General features: G+C 40.8%; 1 protein-coding gene across 5 annotated transcripts in view; it reads left to right on the top strand.

Moving 5' to 3' along the window:
• Positions 1 to 321: 321 nt before the first annotated feature.
• tnn (tenascin N) overlaps positions 322 to 19701 on the top strand; it is a 50412-nt gene continuing 31032 nt past the window's right edge. For 3 of the 5 annotated variants that reach the window (XM_078173326.1, XM_078173329.1, XM_078173328.1), the window contains exons 1-4: positions 322 to 450; positions 11012 to 11209; positions 11554 to 11754; positions 13371 to 13745. In XM_078173326.1, the coding sequence (XP_078029452.1) occupies positions 11014 to 11209; positions 11554 to 11754; positions 13371 to 13745 (772 nt within the window). In that variant the 5' untranslated portion in view covers positions 322 to 450; positions 11012 to 11013. The remainder of the gene's footprint in view (positions 451 to 11011; positions 11210 to 11553; positions 11755 to 13370; positions 13746 to 19701) is intronic. The other 2 variants (XM_078173330.1, XM_078173331.1) reach the window with 2 other exon arrangements.

Raw genomic sequence — 19701 nt, forward strand, 5'->3', positions numbered from 1 at the left:
TTATCCAGTTACTGTGTTTAAGACCCTACTCCTTCTGCTAAAGAGATTAAATTCAACATCCTCTGCTACAGTAACCAAACACATGCAGACAGGGGGGAAATTACTGTTATTATTATTATTATTATTATTATTAAAAGTTCTGACAAAAGTGTAAGAGGCATGATTAGCTCAGAAGAAAAGAGTAGTAAATGCTGCTCATTATCTTTCTCCTCCTCCTCTCCCTCTCCCTTTTCATTCAATCACTTGAGGAGAGGAGGAGAGGAGACACTCCCAAGCTAACTGCCCATTGGCCTAAAGGCATTTGGGAGAGATTTTAGCAATTGAAGAGGGAGGGAGAGAGCAAAAGTCACTGGCAGTGTTGAGGTCTTTGAATCAACAGGTGGCAGAGGGAGAAACTTGCTGACGAAGAAAGAGAGTAGAGGAGGAGAAAGTTAAAGAAAACCCTCAAGGGTAAGGCTACATTTTCATTTTGTCATTCTCAGTGATTTAAAAATGGCACTTCATTTGTACAGTCCCCAATCTGCCTATTTTTATTAAATGATTTAGTTTACTCGCCATTATTAGTCCAATTACCCTGTGTGACATTTCTTTAGACGTTTTGTTAGGTAGGTTTTTTTTTGTTCAATGTTAGATTAAAGTAATTTATTTTATGACATTTCTATTTAGTAAAAAAAGTAAGTGAAAGCATTTTTATGACAATCAAGAGAAAAACAACTTTGTTAATTAAAGGTCTGTTGTGCTAAGAAAGCACTCTTATTTATTTTTACCTCATCCCAAGGTGACCAAGTACGCGTTTGCTTCTCCTCTGGTACTCTTTCTCTCTATTTATCAACCTGCTTCACACCAGAAATAGGCTATTTCTCTGCTTTTCTTTCTCTCCATCCATCTAAATGTTCTTAGCCGTCTTTCCTTCCTCTTTTCTTGTTATCCCTGTCTCACCTCAGCCTATCTGCCAGGCTATCACCAGATGGGTGGTAGGGCTTGAGTGACACAGTCCACATCTGCAGCCTCTCACCCTGACCCTGCTGTCAGTTAAATGACAGTGTTAAGTTTAACTTGACACCTGGAATTTATGATGTGTCTCAGGACTAAAGGTGGTCTTATGTTAGTTTGGGTGTGCATGGCAACACTTTGTCTTCGTTGTTTCGTTGTGGAAATCTTGGTCAGCGATAACTGACGTGTGATGGGGATGAGATGCTAAATGAGGTTATGTGAGCATTAAAGTGTTGGCACGTTTCTTCCTGCATTTACAGTGCATTCACTTTGGCATTTTTATTTTTAACTTTAAACATTTGTACAACTTGTATTTTTACTTCATAACATTTATTAAACAGATTTAATTACTCATTACTTTACAAATTAATACTTTACTTACAAAACAGCACTGTTTTATTAAATATAATGCATTTTTATAGAGTGAACCCAACAGTATCAAACAGTTAGCACAACCTGTTAAAGCAACACCTGTTAATGCATCAGTGATAAACACCCCTATAAATCATCCAGTAATAAATAGCATTACACTGACAGGTGCTATTCTGCATATAGAGTACTTCTACTTAACACTTTGAATGCAGGAATACTTGTAATGGAGTATTTTAGTGTGGTACAGCTACTTTTACTTAGTATATAATGTGAATACTTCCTCAGTCACTTATTTTTTTCAAAGTGTATTGCTGAATACGTCTTGTATTGTAATAAAGAAAATACAAAGAGTATTTTAAAAAGTTATAGTTTGAAATTCGGATCAGTTTTAAGCTTCTTTAAACTTTCAAAAATGCACTAATCAAAAAAGTTATTCTCCCTTTGGAGCAGCTGCGACAGCCTTTAATTCCTGCAAAAATGATCTTCTGTTACAATTTACGATTTGTATATCTAATACCACATTGTAATGTAGATAATCTTTTATTGTCTGTCAACAATGCTGCCAGCACTAATTTTCCTCCATGATAATAACATAAATATTTATAATAACTGTGTGCTGGGGTGATGGATGTTCTCACAGGGCTGTCGATCTAGTAGATTTACCTTTAATGCTACTGTGCTGGCTCAGGGAATACACAGAAGCCCTCGCAAAATGAGCTACAGATGTGGGCCCTCAGCCATGCAGAATGATAGAGAGAGGGAGGCAGAGGGAGAAGGGAAGGAGAGAGAAAGAAAGAAAGAAAGAAAGAAAGAAAGAAAGAAAGAAAGAAAGAAAGAAAGCGAGACACACATACCCTGAGTGGGTGGCTCATAAAAAAGTGTTCAGATTGCATAACGTGACTGCTTTCATGGAAACCTCACAACTTTAGTTTTTTCATTTACTTTCACTGATTGAAAATGGCCCCTGGGCACGTAAAAGCTACTCCAAACACATTTTTATTATTTCAAAAACTTATCTCTGTCTAGAACTAAGGCTTTATTAATGCTCGGGTTGTGTTATTTTTCTTTCTTTTCAGTTGGTTAGGTTTTCATCTGACAGCCCCACTAAGGGGAACAGAGCCTCTATGGTCGTGATGAAGCAAGGGCCTTATCGAGGGCTACTTGTGGTCTGTAAGGCAGCGGGAGGCAGACAGAACTGTGAAGATATGAGCCCGGCTCTCAGACGATAATTGCTTTCAGCTTCGTTTTATTCATTTTAGTTTCCCCCGTTCTGTCTGCAAGCTGCTGCAAAGTCAGGGAAAGAGGATGGGGAAGGGAACGTCCACACGTTTGCAACCGCACATAAAGGCTCGACCTCGCAGCTCCACTTTTTAAACCCTCCCTTCTTTTCATCCTCAGTGTTGTTGGTTTGGTCCAATGAGACTTTTCTTGAGCTGAAACCTGGCGAAACAGTCTGCTTTCTGTCTGAGGCTTAATGGCTCTCTAGAGAGGATAGGGCAAATGTGCACAGACTGACCAAGTCTTCTTCTTCTTCTTCTCCTTCCTATCTCTGTGTGTGTATCTGTATTCCCAATACAAGTTTTTTTCTACAGCTGTTTGTCTTTGTTTCACTTGCAGTCTTCCCCTCCCTGTCTCTGTTCATTTTAACCCAATGTTAAGCGTATTCACTGTTGTCAAAGCTCTGAGAGAATACAGAGATTTTTAGAAACACAGACAAACATTTCTACAGCTTGTCAGGAAGCCTTCAGTGAAAGGTGTCTGTGTGTTGACAGACAGTATTGTCTCTAGGTCATTAAATTGCTGTTGCTACATGTGGAGGTAATCCCCCCTCGCCTCCGTAAGCTATAAATGACAAGTTTCACACACATACTGTACACACATGGGCAGAGTCCCATGCACCTCTTTCTCCCATATAAAAGAGTGAACACATCCCAGGTAGTGAACTAGCATTTTACAGGCCCATTGACATAGCTCTGCTTTGACATAGAGAAGTTATTGTCAGGAAGGAATTTTTAACTGTGTTTATGGACATGTTGAATTTTACTTGAGAAGGGTTTGGACGCCAGGTTGAAATGCTATCTGGTCGGGCCATGTGCTGAAGTGAGAGCGTCCACTGGACTGCAGTGATTCTGTTTTCCCGCTTTATCCTGCTTATGCATGTTGATTCAGGGTGACTAATGACAGTGAACTGCTTTTACATCATGAATGTGATGGACGCCAAACCTGAGCTCAGCATCTTTGTGTTAGCGGTCCATTGGAGAATATCCAGTGAATGGCTTCTGTTTTCACAATAATGAGTAAAAAACCTTTGCTATGTGTCACAACATCCAATTAATGCTCCATACATCTAGTATATCATTCAGTGGTACCTAATCTTTACTGCCATTTCACCGTCCCACTACCATCTGCTGCGGTTATCCTTTACCAGCTCAGTGGCCTAGCGGTAGAGTGTCCGCCCTGAGACTGGGAGGTTGTGGGTTCAATCCCCAATTTATTGAAGAAATGTGTTGGCTTTTTTTTCCACATTGCCTCTGGTGAACAAAGAATCCAAAAACAGAGAAAAGTATTGTCCATGTTAAAAAAAAACAAACAGCAAAACTCTATCAAAACATTCATTTACAAACTCTCACAGAACTCTTGCAATATAATCCAAGTCTTATTTATCTAGTTGTATGCTCAGTACTCTCAAACAGACAGCCTTGTCTAACAGGAAGCTGAACTAAAAGTGAAACTTATCCATGCTCTCTTCAAAGCCAGACTCCATTGACAAAAACAGTAATTTTATTTTGCTGAACACAGGAGCTGCTGGTCTACTACTGCTTCGCCCAGTCAGGTTTTTAGTGTTATTGTGTGACTTTGCTTAATCCAAACTAAAACTCCAAAATCCCAAAGTGGCACTATGACAAAAACAAACTAACTGATTGAGGCAGCTGTATACTTGCAGCTACCGCATTCAGCAAGGTAAAATTACTGTTTTTGTCAAAGGACTCTGGCTATTTGGAGAACTTTCAACCTTAGTTCAGTTACCCATCAGAAAGAGCTGTCTTTGGGAAGTACTGAGCATAAGACTGGATAAATGAAACTTTAATTAAACTGCATGAATTGTGTGAGAGTTTGTAAATGGATTTAGTTTTGCTGTTGTTAAAGCCACAGTTGGTAATCCTGTTCAGAAACACTTCTTGTTATACTGGGTAAAATGGGCCTTCCATCCTGAAAGTAGTTAATACATAATGTGTTCAGAAAAAGGAATGAAAAAAATCCGACCTCTGTGGCAGCTGCAGGCCTGTAAAAACTCTGACCAATCCCTGCCATTCGGTGCGAATGGAAAGAACCAATCAGATGTCTTCATGTCTCCTATTGCCTGAGTCCCCCTCCGTCCCTCCCTCCCTCCTCACTGCGTGCACTCGTCACGTGTCACCATTGCCGGAAATATTCAGCACACTCCTCAGCAGAAATGCTGAGTAAGCAGGAGTTTGCTGAATAATGGCAGAGACAATGCAGCCAAAAGTATCACTTCCAGTGTTACTTGTAATGGCTCGCCCCGCTAAACAGGCTGAGAAAGGAAAGTCAGAGGCAGAAAAGGCTGCGACGAAAAAGGCTTTGGATAAAGTGAGAGGACAAACCAGACATCAACAGCAGTCCAGCTTTTGAACGGTGGAGACAACTGAAAGAGCTGAAGGGCCTGAAAAGTGATGCAGAGGTTGTTGTCTTTCTGTTGGACAGGTAATTATTTGTTTGCTTTGGGGGGATTTGTTATTTTACTCGGCTCTCCTCTGCTCTGCTGACTGCAGGATGCACGTTCAGGCAGGTCTGGGCTCGTGGCTTTGGACGGAGCACTGATGGGAGGGGGAGCAGGGGGTGGAGCTTAGAGGAGGTGCCGCTTTCAAATCTTGCTAGCTCTCCAACATTACCAACTATGGCGTTAAATGTGGACCCTTTTTATTCAAATTCATCAAGCATTGTCTCTATTTTTGGATTCTACGTTACCTTGATGCATACGAAAAATATGTTTCCCTCATGAATTCAACATAAGATAAGGAACTGATATCAAAATGGTCATTTATGGGGGTGAAGTATTCCTTTAATATTAAGTAGCCTATACAATGCATGCTATACCAGAGGATATACCTCATTCTATCTATCATCCCTCCCTGTAATGCACCCATCTCTATTTATCCATATATTCATCCCACTATTCAACTATTCATTCATCCATCTCCTACACATTCATCAATATTTTCATTCATTAATCCATTCATTTATACATCCATATATGAACCCATTCAATTAGCCCCCATCCTTCTACGCATTTACTGATTTATATATCCATCCAACCTTCTTCTACCCAATCATATATCCATCAATCCATCTCTCTGGTTGTAACTCTCAAATGTGACTGCACCACTTCCCTCTCTATTCCCCATTTCCTCTCTCCATTAATCCCTCCATCTGTCTCTCTTTCCTATACGGGGACATTCTCAGTGCTCAGTCGCGGCCCTCTGCTATGCTTGGAAGGTCACAGTGCTATCTCCTCCAAGAGAAATAAGAAAGGGCCTGAAAATGGCAAGCATCAAATAAAAACCTTGACAGAGAGCTATAAACATGCTTGTTAAGCGTCTCTGTGCGCCAGCGCTCAGTGCCATTCCACATGGCTATAGTGTATGGTCTATAATGCGGCTAACTGCTAAACTGTCACTGACTCAAACACACTCTCTCCATCACTTCCTCCCTTCACCTATTCGCTCTCTCACACTCACTTAATCTTTCTTTCATCTCTATTTCCCTTCCTTTCCGTTTGTCCCTCTCCATCTCCTTCTCTTGATGTCTATTTTACCTCCTCTCTGGTTTGCCCTCCAAAGACTTGGCCATTGATTAAACACCCAATAAAGTTTTGGCTACCACATAGGGTCAAAAAAGCAATTTCCCAGTGATGTCATAGTTTGGATTTCTCGCACAGGCACCAGTCTCCGACCTCAAGCTTTTGACCAGCAGCATCAAACAGACAGCTAAAATAACCAAACAGGGTCAGCTATATTGAGTTTGGACAAGTTAGAAACAGGTCATGGTAATTACACGTCTATTTAAAGGGCTGGAGACTTTTAAATCACTGAACTTCTTGAGTTACAACCTGTGTAAATCATCAGAAGGAGGACAAGGTTTATTTTACTGAAAACAAATTGTGTCAAATTGAGTACTTGCAGTAGATTTCCATCTTGGCAATTGAGAAAAAATCTTTGCATACTCAAAAGATCAGGTAATCTCACTTACTCTGAATCTCTGTTAATCTGATAATGGTATCAGTGGAGGATTGGCAGGTTTTAGACCCACTTGTTGACATTTTAATGTTCTGGCGAATGCTCGCACAGTGTCCAGTGGGGATTTTTAGGATCTGTTTCTCTCTCTCTGCACATTTTCTTCTTTTCCATCTGTTTTAGTCTTTGATGCTCGACAAGCAAATGTCGATTTAAACTCCTCAAAGTTGCATCTTGTTAGCAAACATCAGTATAAATTTACAAAAGTACTATTTTTTATTTAACGTACAGTACAGGCCAAAAGTTTGGACACACCTTCTCATTCAATGCGTTTTCTTTATTTTCATGACTATTTACATTGTAGATTCTCACTGAAGGCATCAAAACTATGAATGAACACATGTGGAGTTATGTACTTAACAAAAAAAAGGTGAAATAACTGAAAACATGTTTTATATTCTAGTTTCTTCAAAATAGCCACCCTTTGCTCTGATTACTGCTTTGCACACTCTTGGCATTCTCTCCATGAGCTTCAAGAGGTAGTCACCTGAAATGGTTTTCCAACAGTCTTGAAGGAGTTCCCAGAGGTGTTTAGCACTTGTTGGCCCCTTTGCCTTCACTCTGCGGTCCAGCTCACCCCAAACCATCTGGATTGGGTTCAGGTCCGGTGACTGTGGAGGCCAGGTCATCTGCCGCAGCACTCCATCACTCTCCTTCTTGGTCAAATAGCCCTTACACAGCCTGGAGGTGTGTTTGGGGTCATTGTCCTGTTGAAAAATAAATGATCGTCCAACTAAACGCAAACCGGATGGGATGGCATGTCGCTGCAGGATGCTGTGGTAGCCATGCTGGTTCAGTGTGCCTTCAATTTTGAATAAATCCCCAACAGTGTCACCAGCAAAACACCCCCACACCATCACACCTCCTCCTCCATGCTTCACAGTGGGAACCAGGCATGTGGAATCCATCCGTTCACCTTTTCTGCGTCTCACAAAGACACGGCGGTTGGAACCAAAGATCTCAAATTTGGACTCATCAGACCAAAGCACAGATTTCCACTGGTCTAATGTCCATTCCTTGTGTTTCTTGGCCCAAACAAATCTCTTCTGCTTGTTGCCTCTCCTTAGCAGTGGTTTCCTAGCAGCTATTTGACCATGAAGGCCTGATTGGCGCAGTCTCCTCTTAACAGTTGTTCTAGAGATGGGTCTGCTGCTAGAACTCTGTGTGGCATTCATCTGGTCTCTGATCTGAGCTGCTGTTAACTTGCGATTTCTGAGGCTGGTGACTCGGATGAACTTATCCTCAGAAGCAGAGGTGACTCTTGGTCTTCCTTTCCTGGGTCGGTCCTCATGTGTGCCAGTTTCGTTGTAGCGCTTGATGGTTTTTGCGACTCCACTTGGGGACACATTTAAAGTTTTTGCAATTTTCCGGACTGACTGACCTTCATTTCTTAAAGTAATGATGGCCACTCGTTTTTCTTTAGTTAGCTGATTGGTTCTTGCCATAATATGAATTTTAACAGTTGTCCAATAGGGCTGTCGGCTGTGTATTAACCTGACTTCTGCACAACACAACTGATGGTCCCAACCCCATTGATAAAGCAAGAAATTCCACTAATTAACCCTGATAAGGCACACCTGTGAAGTGGAAACCATTTCAGGTGACTACCTCTTGAAGCTCATTGAGAGAATGCCAAGAGTGTGCAAAGCAGTAATCAGAGCAAAGGGTGGCTATTTTGAAGAAACTAGAATATAAAACATGTTTTCAGTTATTTCACCTTTTTTTGTTAAGTACATAACTCCACATGTGTTCATTCATAGTTTTGATGCCTTCAGTGAGAATCTACAATGTACATAGTCATGAAAACAAAGAAAACACATTGAATGAGAAGGTGTGTCCAAACTTTTGGCCTGTACTGTATATAACATTTTCCTATTATTTTTTTTAGAAACTATGTTTATTGGGTTTTGCACTCACCAGCCACTTTATTAGGTACACCTTGCTGAACTGCCTTAATTCTTTGTGGCATAGATTCACAAGGTGCTGGAAACATTCCTCAGAGATTTTGGTCCATATTGACATGATGATATTTGTCGGCTGCACATCCATGATGTGAATCTCCCGTTCCACCACATTCCAAAGGTGCTCTATTGGATTGAGATCTGGTGACTGTGATTGGCCATAAGAGTACAGTCAACTCATTGTCATGTTCAAGAAACCAGTTTGAGATGATCTGAGCTTTGTGACATGGTGCGTTATCCTGCTGGAAGTAGCCATCAGAAGATGGGTACACTGTGGTCATAAAGGGATGGACACGGTCAGCAACAATACTCAGGTAGGCTGTGGTGTTTAAACCATGCTCAGTTGGTACTAAGGGGCCCAAAGTGTGCCAAGAAAATATCCCCCACACCATTACACCACCAGCAGCAGCCTGAACCACTGATACAAGGCAGGATGGATCCATGCTTTCATGTTGTTTACACCAAATTCTGACCCTACCATCTGAATGTGGCAGCAGAAATCCAGACTCATCAGACCAGGCAATGTTTTTCCAATCTTCTATTGTCCAGTTTTGGTGAGCCTGTGTGAACTGTAGCCTCAGTTTCCTGTTGTTAGCTGACAGGAGTGGCACCTGGTGTGGTCTTCTGCTGCTGTAGCCCATCTGCTTCAAGGTTGGACGTGTTGTTGGTTCAGAGATGGTCTTCTGCAGACCTTGGTTGTAACAAGTGGTTATTTGAGTTACTGTTGCCTTTCTCTGTTGCCTCTGACCTCTGGCATCAACAAGGCATTTTCACCTAGAGAACTGCCGCTCACTGGATATTTTCTCTTTTTTGGACCATCCTCTGTAAACCCTACCCCACCAGTTTACATTGAATAAGACAAAAGTCTTGCAGATGCAGGGGATACCATTTTCCTGCCTGCCTTTTCTGTCTGTCTTCCATGGTTATATACAGCGTGTGCAGGACTGTAACAACTTCGGGGTTTTGCAGAGCATGCATATTCCACTGAATGACCCTGTACGATTTCAAACAAATCCAATATATTTATTTAAGCATGTATGCTACTGTATATTGCTGTGCAGTTTTCCAGCTGTCGAGCATCACAGCAGGGCCCGCAACATTTTATTACTGAGCTTTCTTTTCAGTCACTCTATTAGAGGGTATGTGTTTCCATAGACCACACAAGCTCAGCACAGATCAGAAGTTTCTTCTGCCGCAATTCAAACTTTTACACCAGAATGTTAAATTCAGACCAAAGTCCAAAAAAGACTGAAGGTTAAAACAGCCCTGCTATTTTTGAAAGCATGTAATTTTGCTTCCCGGGCAAGCCGCTTGCTGTTACAAGGTTTTAAGTTCACATGACATCACTATCATTAAAACACAATGACATCATCACAAAGGACAAGTTTCAGAAGTTTTCAAACGCCTGACTGAGCACAATTTATGGTTTAGAGCAAAAGGATCTCTGGCAAAGTGATGACTGCTCGGTTTCTGCTGCCATACTGTGGAATGAGGGCATAGCACACACACACACATACACACATACACACACACACACACACACACACACACCGCAGTGACATAATGGTTCAGGTTTCCTGAGATTAAATATACAGCAGCGTGCCCCACTGACTGTAATGTAACTTATTGTCTAGATAGTGTTTCTGTCCTCAGCTCTCTATTAAACAGTGACTGGAAAGTACAAACGTGACCCTCTTTTAACCCAGAGACTCAGGTCCAGTCAGCCGTGTCGACAAACATCTACAGATTCGGTAGCCCGTTACACATAGTTCATGCCAAAGATCCAATCTCTACAGCAATTGTATCTGGGGCCATGGGCATGGGCTAACCTTAACCCTGGCACCACTGATGGAATATACATTTCACTTTCATACGATGAATTATCTCATACCACTCTGACAGTCTTGGAGTTGAATTGGAGCCAGCTGTGAGGAGCTTAGGTTTGATCCTATTGATGTTTCTGTTGTGTAAGGCAATTCAATATGCTTATGAGGTGAGCAGGGTTTTCTTGCCAAGCTTTGCTTACCTCCTACCACAGTTTTGTTACAAAAGTAATTATTATTATAGTAATTTGTGTTTTTGTTTGCTATTCTGTAACAATAACTGCTGCACAAACCATAAACTACCCTGCTGTCCTTTTTACTATTTCACGGAAACATTGCAATTATTATAGTTTTGGAGGGGCCCAATCCCTACTTTCATTGAGTAGTCACAGTTTTAAAGGTTACCTTACAGTCAGCGCTCTGCATGCTCACAAATGCTGTCCAACGGTGTTTTTAGACACACATAATCATTTGCATTCTATAGTTAGATGTCTCAGAAAGTGTAAAGAATCAAAAATGAACAAATATCTGCTCTTATCTTGACCTCTAGCCATGACCACGAGACTCCTGTGGAGGGCCCTGTGCCTACTTGTTCTACTCTGCATTGTGTCAAACTTCAGCTTCGCCACCACTCACCAAGACCCCTCAGCCCCAGAGCAGGGAGTCACCTTCAGCCACGTCTATAAAATTGACATCCCGGGGAGCTCCAGTTGTAAACTTGAGCACCTGTCAGACCAGGATGAAACAGGTAATAAACAAAAGAAGAAAGCTAGAGAGAATGCAATGGAGAATAACTACAAAAGAGATATGAGTGAGAGTGAGACATGACGTGAGAGTGGGAAAAAAAGAACTGTTTTTGTGTTTTTCAACACAAAGATATATAATAAATTTAGTGTGCATTGCAAAGATTACTGTAGTAGATGAATGTAGTTTGGCGTGAATAGTTTTTTTGGTATCATTTTGGCTGCTTAATTTTTCGGGTAGTATGTAATGCTTATTTAGATTTTTCACCTGGCAATAAATATTGTACAACATTTACAGCATCATTGTGTGTGAGGAATGAAACAGTTGAATTTTTGTCCTGCTCTGTAGGTCTGCAGACAGAGACTACTACAAATGGAGAGAATGACATCATCTTCAGACACAACATCAAGCTGCAGACACCAAAGTGCGACTGTGAGGACTCGGAGAGCTTCAAGTCACTCTTGTACAGGGTCAACGGGCTGGAGGAGGAGGTCAACTACCTAAAGACCCAGTGTACTCAGGGATGCTGTGGAGGCCATGGGGCTGCAGGTGAGCTGTGCCACAACACAATATAATACAGGCAATAATATCGTGTAGCAGCTGAACTGGGAAGTCAACTCTTGACCCAATATCCTTCGGGTAAACAAGTGGAGAGAGGAGTTTGCAGTAGGGAAGAAGCTGCATTTTACATCCTGAAAACAGTATATTTTTTATGATTTATTTATTATAAAGTCAAGGGCATAGGTTTTGTTTCAACACTGGGGGGTGACACATCCTCTTGAGACCCAAGCTTTTATTTGGTTTGCATTTTTAATTTCTCCTAGTTATTTGGGATCAGTAGGACCTATTAAGTATAAAAAATGAAACATTGTCAACAATTATAAAGTCTCAGTGTCCTCAAACAAGACAATAATAAAATTCCAATGTCCTCAAACAAGTACTTACTAATTAACAGTGTCTTAGCTTGCTACTGTTTCTAAATTTGGTCAATTTTGTTGCCATATCAAAGTACAAACATTATTAATCATAAATAAACAAGTTTCAACCATTAAATGTGATCAGGTTTTTAATCTTGTCCATTTTTGTGTGGGGATCAGCTATAGACTGACTTGGCAGAGATGGCTGCCATCTTGTTTTTAACATATTAGTGTATTGTGCTCTTACTACCACTAGATGGCACACAAAAGTGTCCACAAATGAGGACAACAGGTCTATTAGTCTGAGTGGACGGAAGTTCGCTGCATAGATCAGCCTCTCATTGGGCGGAATGAGCCACCCGCTGAAGTCCCGCCCTACCACCTCTGGTTGTGTAGCAGTTTTTAACCGTTTTCAACACGTCCTTTACTAACTTTTGCGGTGTTTGATCTTGTGGGGATGTAGCCATTTTTCTGCCATGGTTTGCATCTTGTAGGCGATATTTTTGTGGCCGTGTTACACCAAAACCTGTTTCCCCCCAGCAATATTTTTGCAAGCGCACCGTTGCTGTGGCACCGCCCAGAACGATTGTGATTGGTTGAAAGAAATACAAGCAGCCGGGGTGTTTTTTCTCCAATCTTGAAGTGAGAGTCAGCCCAGCCAGACCTTTCTTTTCTTGAGAAAGGTCTGGTGAGCGAGACTAGCTGTAGACTGACTTGGCAGAGATGGCTGCCATCTTGTTTTTAATGGATTAGTGTATTGTGCTCTTACTACCACTAGATGGCACAAAAAAGTGTCCAGAAATGAGGACAACAGGTCTATTAACTTAGACTAGTAAAAGGTCAAGTAAACCCAAAATGTGATGTCCTCATATGAAGACACAGGGTCCCACACTTAATTTCCTGCATTCTGGTGAAATTAAATTTAAATAAATTTAAATTTAAATAAAAAAAATTTAAATGGTGTGCCTTTTATGCATTAACTTATGTTGTAAGTGTGTTTAATTTTGTCACAGTGAAAGACCTCTACTCCTTTCATATTTCATTGAGGGGGACAAATGCACATGCAAATATTGAGGGGAATGTGTCCCCTGTGTCCCCCCAGAAATCTACACCCACATAAAACAGTATGCAAATAAAAAGAATAGAATCATCAAAGAGTAAGTGAGGATATTTGCAAGTAAAAAAAAACCAAATACTTTATACCTATAAATAATTTAAATCTATGAATAACCCCTTCTCTGTCTCCAGGTGTGGACACAAGCTGTAGTGGCCATGGTACCTACCAGCAGGACACCTGCAGCTGCCTGTGTAACCCAGGTTGGGAAGGCCCAGACTGCTCAGTGTCCTCCTGCCCAGATGAGTGCAATGACAACGGCCGGTGCGTGGATGGAAAGTGTGTGTGCCACCAGGGCTACACAGGGGAGGACTGCAGCCAGCTCCTGTGTCCAGACAACTGCAACGACAAGGGACAATGCGTGGATGGAAAATGCGTGTGTTTCCCGCACTTCACCGGTGAGGACTGCAGCATCCAGAAGTGTCCCAATGACTGCGTGGGTAACGGCCAGTGTGTGGATGGCCAGTGCATCTGTGAAGAAGGCTTTTATGGCGAAGACTGTTCATTAGGTAAGTTATTCAGAAGGTTTAAAACACGAACTCTGAATTTGTTTTCATTGTAAGCACAATAACTGGTGAAATAGGCGGTGATAGAGGCTGAGAGTTAAGCTAACATTAGTTTGTTAGCAAACGTTAGCGTGTAACGGGAGCTAACGGCTGATACGCTAGCAATAAGTGAATATGCTAGCACCAGTTAATGTTCACAGTATATCGCCACTCTGTTAATAGTTATCCCATATTGTATGTGTAGTGTGCAATTTACTCCCCCAAGTATTTTAAATAATAAAGATTTAATGCTATTAAAGGCACAAAATAAGCAGAGTTAAAGCTCAGTTAGCTAATTGCGAGTTAGCTAACTGTTAGCTAACTGTTAACCGAGCTAATTGATGGTTAGCATGAAGTGACCTGATTTCAGACATGAATATCATTAAAATAACCAATGTTATTATCTATGAAATTAAAAAAAAAAACTAAGCCCCACACCTTTGTGATGGTCCGCCAAGCTGTTGGAGCTAGCATGGCCCCGACACTGTAACTAACTGCACTCCCATAAGAAATATTATTACATTTATTGTAAAACAAAAATGCACATTCTGAGAAAGGCAGACAGGGGGGTCTACAATATCTGTGTGAAGGATATCACAAGGATGTCAAACTGACTCAGCAGCAAAAACAGGTTAAAAAAGTTAAGATAGTTCGAAGCTAAAGCCAAACTACAACCTAAGGATGTCAGTGTCAAAGTGAACCACCATATTACTGTTGATTTAGACAGAAGACAATGGATATAAAGGGAATCTTTAATGATATTCAACCAGCTGTGTGTCATCGCAGTGTGTGAAGATAAGTGGTGTTTAGCTTCCCCCCGTCCAGCCAGCTGCCAGACCTCCACTGCTGGACGGGCAGGGAGCTTTGGGGGAAGCCAAGCACCGCTCATCTGCACACACTGCGAGGACACACTGCTGGTTGAATATTTGCAAAGTTTTCCTGCTTCACTTCACTAGTTCCTATACAGCAGGGTAGGCCTTTATTCAGTGTTACAATCATTAAAAAGCAAAAGTAGCATGTGTGTACATTCAGTAGGCTATATCTTCGTTTCAGGGTCTGAGTTTGGTTTGGAACAGGGAAGAAACATATATCTCCTTCCAAGCTTTCTAGGTAACGAGTATCGTTACTACACAACCTGCCCCAGGCACAACGGTTCGCTCAAAATCAGCCTAAAATAGGATGAAAGTCTGAAAGGATTGCAGCCTTTCGAGCACAAAATATAACAATCAAGCAGCATTTATAAGAATAAAAAGTTCCATCTTCAGCAAAAGTAAATTTAGGTACATTGTGCTGAATAGGCCTACCTCTCCTGACTGCAGTACTTTGATTTTAACTTTTGCCGTGTCCTATTAATAGTTGTACTTAATAAAAAGTTTTGAGTTGGCCTGCTTCTCCTACAGTTACTAATAGCCTACCAACAATCCCAGTCAGAGAAAGAGTGAAAATAAAGTGTGCAACGTGTGGAAAGTGTCAATTACATGAATCTCAGTGCATGAGAGTCTGCAGCCCTGCAGTTAAATACAGGGACATTTCTGGGGACAGCTCCAGATAGGGACAGGCCACCAAAAACAGGGACTGTCCCCAGAAAATGGGGGCATCTAGCTGATTAGCTCTGTCATAATGGGACAATAGGTTCACACTTAAAAAGACAGATATTTATTGTTGATTTCTGTCTCATAAATATCAGCAAACCTCAGCAAATACAACAGCGTGGGCTCAGAAAATGATGGGTTAATTAAAAGTGAGAGGTTTAACACAGCTCATAAGCTAGCTTCATCCGTTTTGGGCTCTCCGTTTACTCAAAGGGCACGTTAGAGGGCATGCTAAAGTTGAACTTGAAATATTCGTGCATGACCAGACCTTAAAGTGGATCACCATTAAATCTGCATTGTTGTTGGTTGTTGTTGTTGGTAAGCAATTCATAAAGAACAAAAAACACCAGCATATTTTCCAGTCTTTTTTATCCTTGCAGACATACATCATACATATAAGTTATGTTTTTATCGTAGCTAACAGTGACATTTCTGATGTGTGATGAAAGGTGTCTGAGCAAGCATATTCCACTGATCTTTTTATGGGTGAATTATATATCTGGGGAATAGCGTAATAACTTTTTATGACCTCTGCTTGATTTAGGTTCATCTATGTTTCTCATGAGAATTAAGATTTTACATTTCAGCTTTTTATTTTGTCACCTCTACAGCTCTGCTGACATTAAGCTGTTAATGTTAACTGCCATCTCATGGAAAACACAGATGCTACAAGGAGCTCTGGGACCATTAAAAACATAATACTTGGCCTGTTCACCTTTATATACATTTCTTTTTCATATCATTTAGTAAAAAAACTCTTAGGTTATTACTGAATAAATTCTTAGAGCTCAGAGAAATCAATTCGTGCTTGTACCAGCTTATCTGCTATCAGCTGTTTGATTCATGCTGCAGCATCTATGGCTCATTAACTTTTTGTACATCAGATATTTTGACCTTTAACAGTAGGAAAAGCACAAGTGTTACTATTAACATTAATGGTGGTTTTGTTCTATTGAAGTGCCCCAGTAAGAAATGATAGTGTGACAGTCAGCTAGCATGCACAATATGAGGACACTGAGGCTAAAGTAGCTAAATGGAATTCAGCTATCATTCATAATATTTTTTCCACCTGTGCTTTGTATTCTGTAAAAGCCCTTATTTAATCCAATTAGGTTTACTGTTAAATATTTACACGTGAACAGAGAGAGATAAAAGGTTCAATAAAGTATCTGAGCTGAGCAAGTAGTTTGCAATGTGGAAGACAAACCCAGAATTAAAAGCACCATTTGAACCCTACTGTACCAGTAACACTTAAATCATTTCTACCAAATTTGACTCCTAACTATTTGCAATACATGGTCAATCCATTGACATACGTCTGAACCTAAAGGTATGGCAGTGATGATGGCCACAGTGACCTACTTCTGGGGAATTCAAAGCATCTCTCCAACAGTTATTTCAGATAGAGCAGCTGATGGGGCCTTTTCGGCGGGATGACCCTATGACCACTGACAGCTATCGCCTCTGGACAACAAATGACATCAGGTCACATACTGTAATACCACAGGAATATAAGAACACCCATCAGTCTTGTGGGGCTCCATTTGGCTTTGACCCACCTGAAGAGTCATCACCTTTCCTTCTAAATGCACTGCTCACCAAACCACTATTACTGTACTGCCTCAGGAGCAGGGTATAAAATTGCATTTTATGGCAATTTAAGGCCAGGCGAGCAGAAAGGTGAGCAGCAGCAGCCAGGCATGAACAGTTTAATACACTGAGTTCATACTCTGACAGTTATTTCTAAGGTTATCTTGAAGATTCAGCTGCAGGTGAACGGCACAGAATTTAGCTTTTTCAAAGTGCTCGTCTCTTGGCCTGCAGAAGGAGCTTTAAAATAATATTCTATAGATGGCAACCCCTGGCCGTACTTGTCTATGGCATTTCTTCCTCTACATTTAACCCAGAGTACAGAGCTCATACTTTAAAGCAGGTTTTTTTTTTAACGTTTGCTGCACATGGATCCACCAAAAGAAGCTCCACAACCAATTTCAGGTCCTGAACCACAGTCTTCACAGTTGCAGGTCAGCTATGTCAAACCCTTGATGGTGATTTAGTTTCTTCAAGCTGTGTTTTGCTCTGCAGAGGCAGAGCATAGCGAGAGACAGATCTGCGGCTTCGTGTGTAGGTGCTGTTGAATAGAGTCCAACATCAATAGTGGCACCGTGTCAGAGGAAAAGTCAGGGAGGAAGGGGAAAGTGGGAGGTTAGAAAAAAAATACATAGTGTTGTTTTTAGGTGTTAGTAATAGTTGTGGTAATAAGCACCGAGAGAAGAGGAGACATTTCTTTGTTTTATGTGGCTACTTTCCATTTCAGCACCTGGATGATGGATGTCAATCTGCTCCCTGCGTGATGACATGACTCTTGAAATACGGCTTTAGATATACTGTACATTTCTCGCCATTAATGTTGATACAGCTTCAATATTATTTTTTATCTCCATTATCAAAGGCAGACACCATGAGGGTTCAGAGAAACAGTGATGCTTTAACAGTGATAATATTTTTATAGCCTGAACCTTTGTCTATCCATCAGATTAGAGTAGAAAAAAAATTGGAAAGTTCAGCAGCCACATTTAATGAGATAATCTCGTTACAAAGCTGGTGAGATTTTTAAAAATGAATACAGTAACCTCTTTAGAGCCCTAATAACACAATGCAGATGCTGTGGATTTAGTGTTCTTATGGTAGCTCTTTTGACTGTCTCAAAAATGTCTGAGATTATGTTCAACATAATGTACCTTTTGAGAATTGTCCTCAACTCAAAACCGTATTTGGCTTCTTCTTCAAGTTCTGTGTGTACAGTAAGTGAAATGTCTCAGAGACTTGATTCATCTTTCCCATTTTAAAATATTTATAAAACACATGGGAAAAATAATAGGACACAGAGGAGCAAAAAATAGAAGCTAACTACCATTTGATTCCCATTTCATTTGTCCTGAACAACATTAACACCGATATTTCCTTTGTGCTCACTCTTTGCAGATTTACAGCCTTTTTAAGCAGTCCAAACTTGTTATTTCAGTCATATTTTCCTCAGAGAAGACACAAATCACTATATGTTTCCACTTTTTCCCATCTTAATATGTTAATTTATTCACCCCAGCTGTTCTGAGATATTATTCGAGGGTAAAGATTGTTGATAGTCGTGCCTAGAGTAGCAACAGGGGGATATTAACTGCTACTGCATGGAAAAGGATTGCTACATTTGAGAAAAAACATTAAGCTTCCTGACTTTGCCTTGTGGAACGGCATATGAACCTGATGTGAATTGCTTCCCTGCCAAAGTTATGGTGGCCTCCTTCACCACCCATCTCACTTTCTTCCCCTTGAAATATGCTTACGTTTGTGTGTGCTTCTCGAAATGTACCACCATCTACCATCTATTTATTTCGCTCTATCGTGGCCACAGAAAGTTCTTCTTGTTTGTGGAAAGCCTCCCTCCCCAACACTGCTGACTTGCTGTCTACTGTCTTTTGGCTGCTATTTTGTTATTGTACTAGTAATATACCTTCTGATTCGCCCCCTGCTGTAATTTTTCCATCATCTCTGATGAAGCCCTTTGGCCTTGTAAAACCACTGAAAAGTAATATATTTTCCAGTTTCCATCTCAGGTGTGCTAAAGAAACCTCACTGCATTGCTTTTTCCTGGTTCATGATTTCCTGGTTCTAATGTCATTTTGTGGTTTTTTAGGTTTTTAAAAGTTTGCACTGCTTTTTCAAGGCAGTAGCTCAGTCCATAGGGACCTGGCTGTGAAGCAAAGGGTCGGTGGTTCAAGTCCCCCTCCAGGTATGGAGTGTGGACTGGTAGCTAGAGAGATGCCAGTTCATGCTCCAGAGCACCACAGAGGTTCCCTTGAGCAAGCCTCTAAACCCCCAACTGCTCAGGGCACCTGTCCATGGGCAGCTGCCTCACTCTGACATCTCCCCATTTAATGCACGTGTATAGATCCCATTTGTGCATGTGTGTATGTAACATGTACATAACAACAAAACAGGGATTGACAAAGTATGTTCTCTTCTTCTTCTTCTTCTCCCAAATAATGATATTGATCCAACCAGAAGCTATAAGAGTATTTATTCAGTGTCTATGAGTTAACCTACTGTATCTCTGCTGCATTGAGATGAAATTACTTAAGTTAAGAAATATATCAAAAAACAAATGGAACTACTTGTAAAATTGCTCAGCAGTAATGTAGTACAAACTGTAGTACAAACAAAATATAGAAAAACATTGACACAGTCTCCTCATTAAGGCCCCTGTAATTGTGGTTTTTTAAATCTTAAATATTCCAACATTAATATTCATTATTTAAAAAAGGATTTAC

This window comes from Epinephelus lanceolatus, chromosome 12 (assembly GCF_041903045.1).
Source record: "Epinephelus lanceolatus isolate andai-2023 chromosome 12, ASM4190304v1, whole genome shotgun sequence".
Taxonomy (NCBI): Eukaryota; Metazoa; Chordata; class Actinopteri; order Perciformes; family Serranidae; genus Epinephelus; species Epinephelus lanceolatus.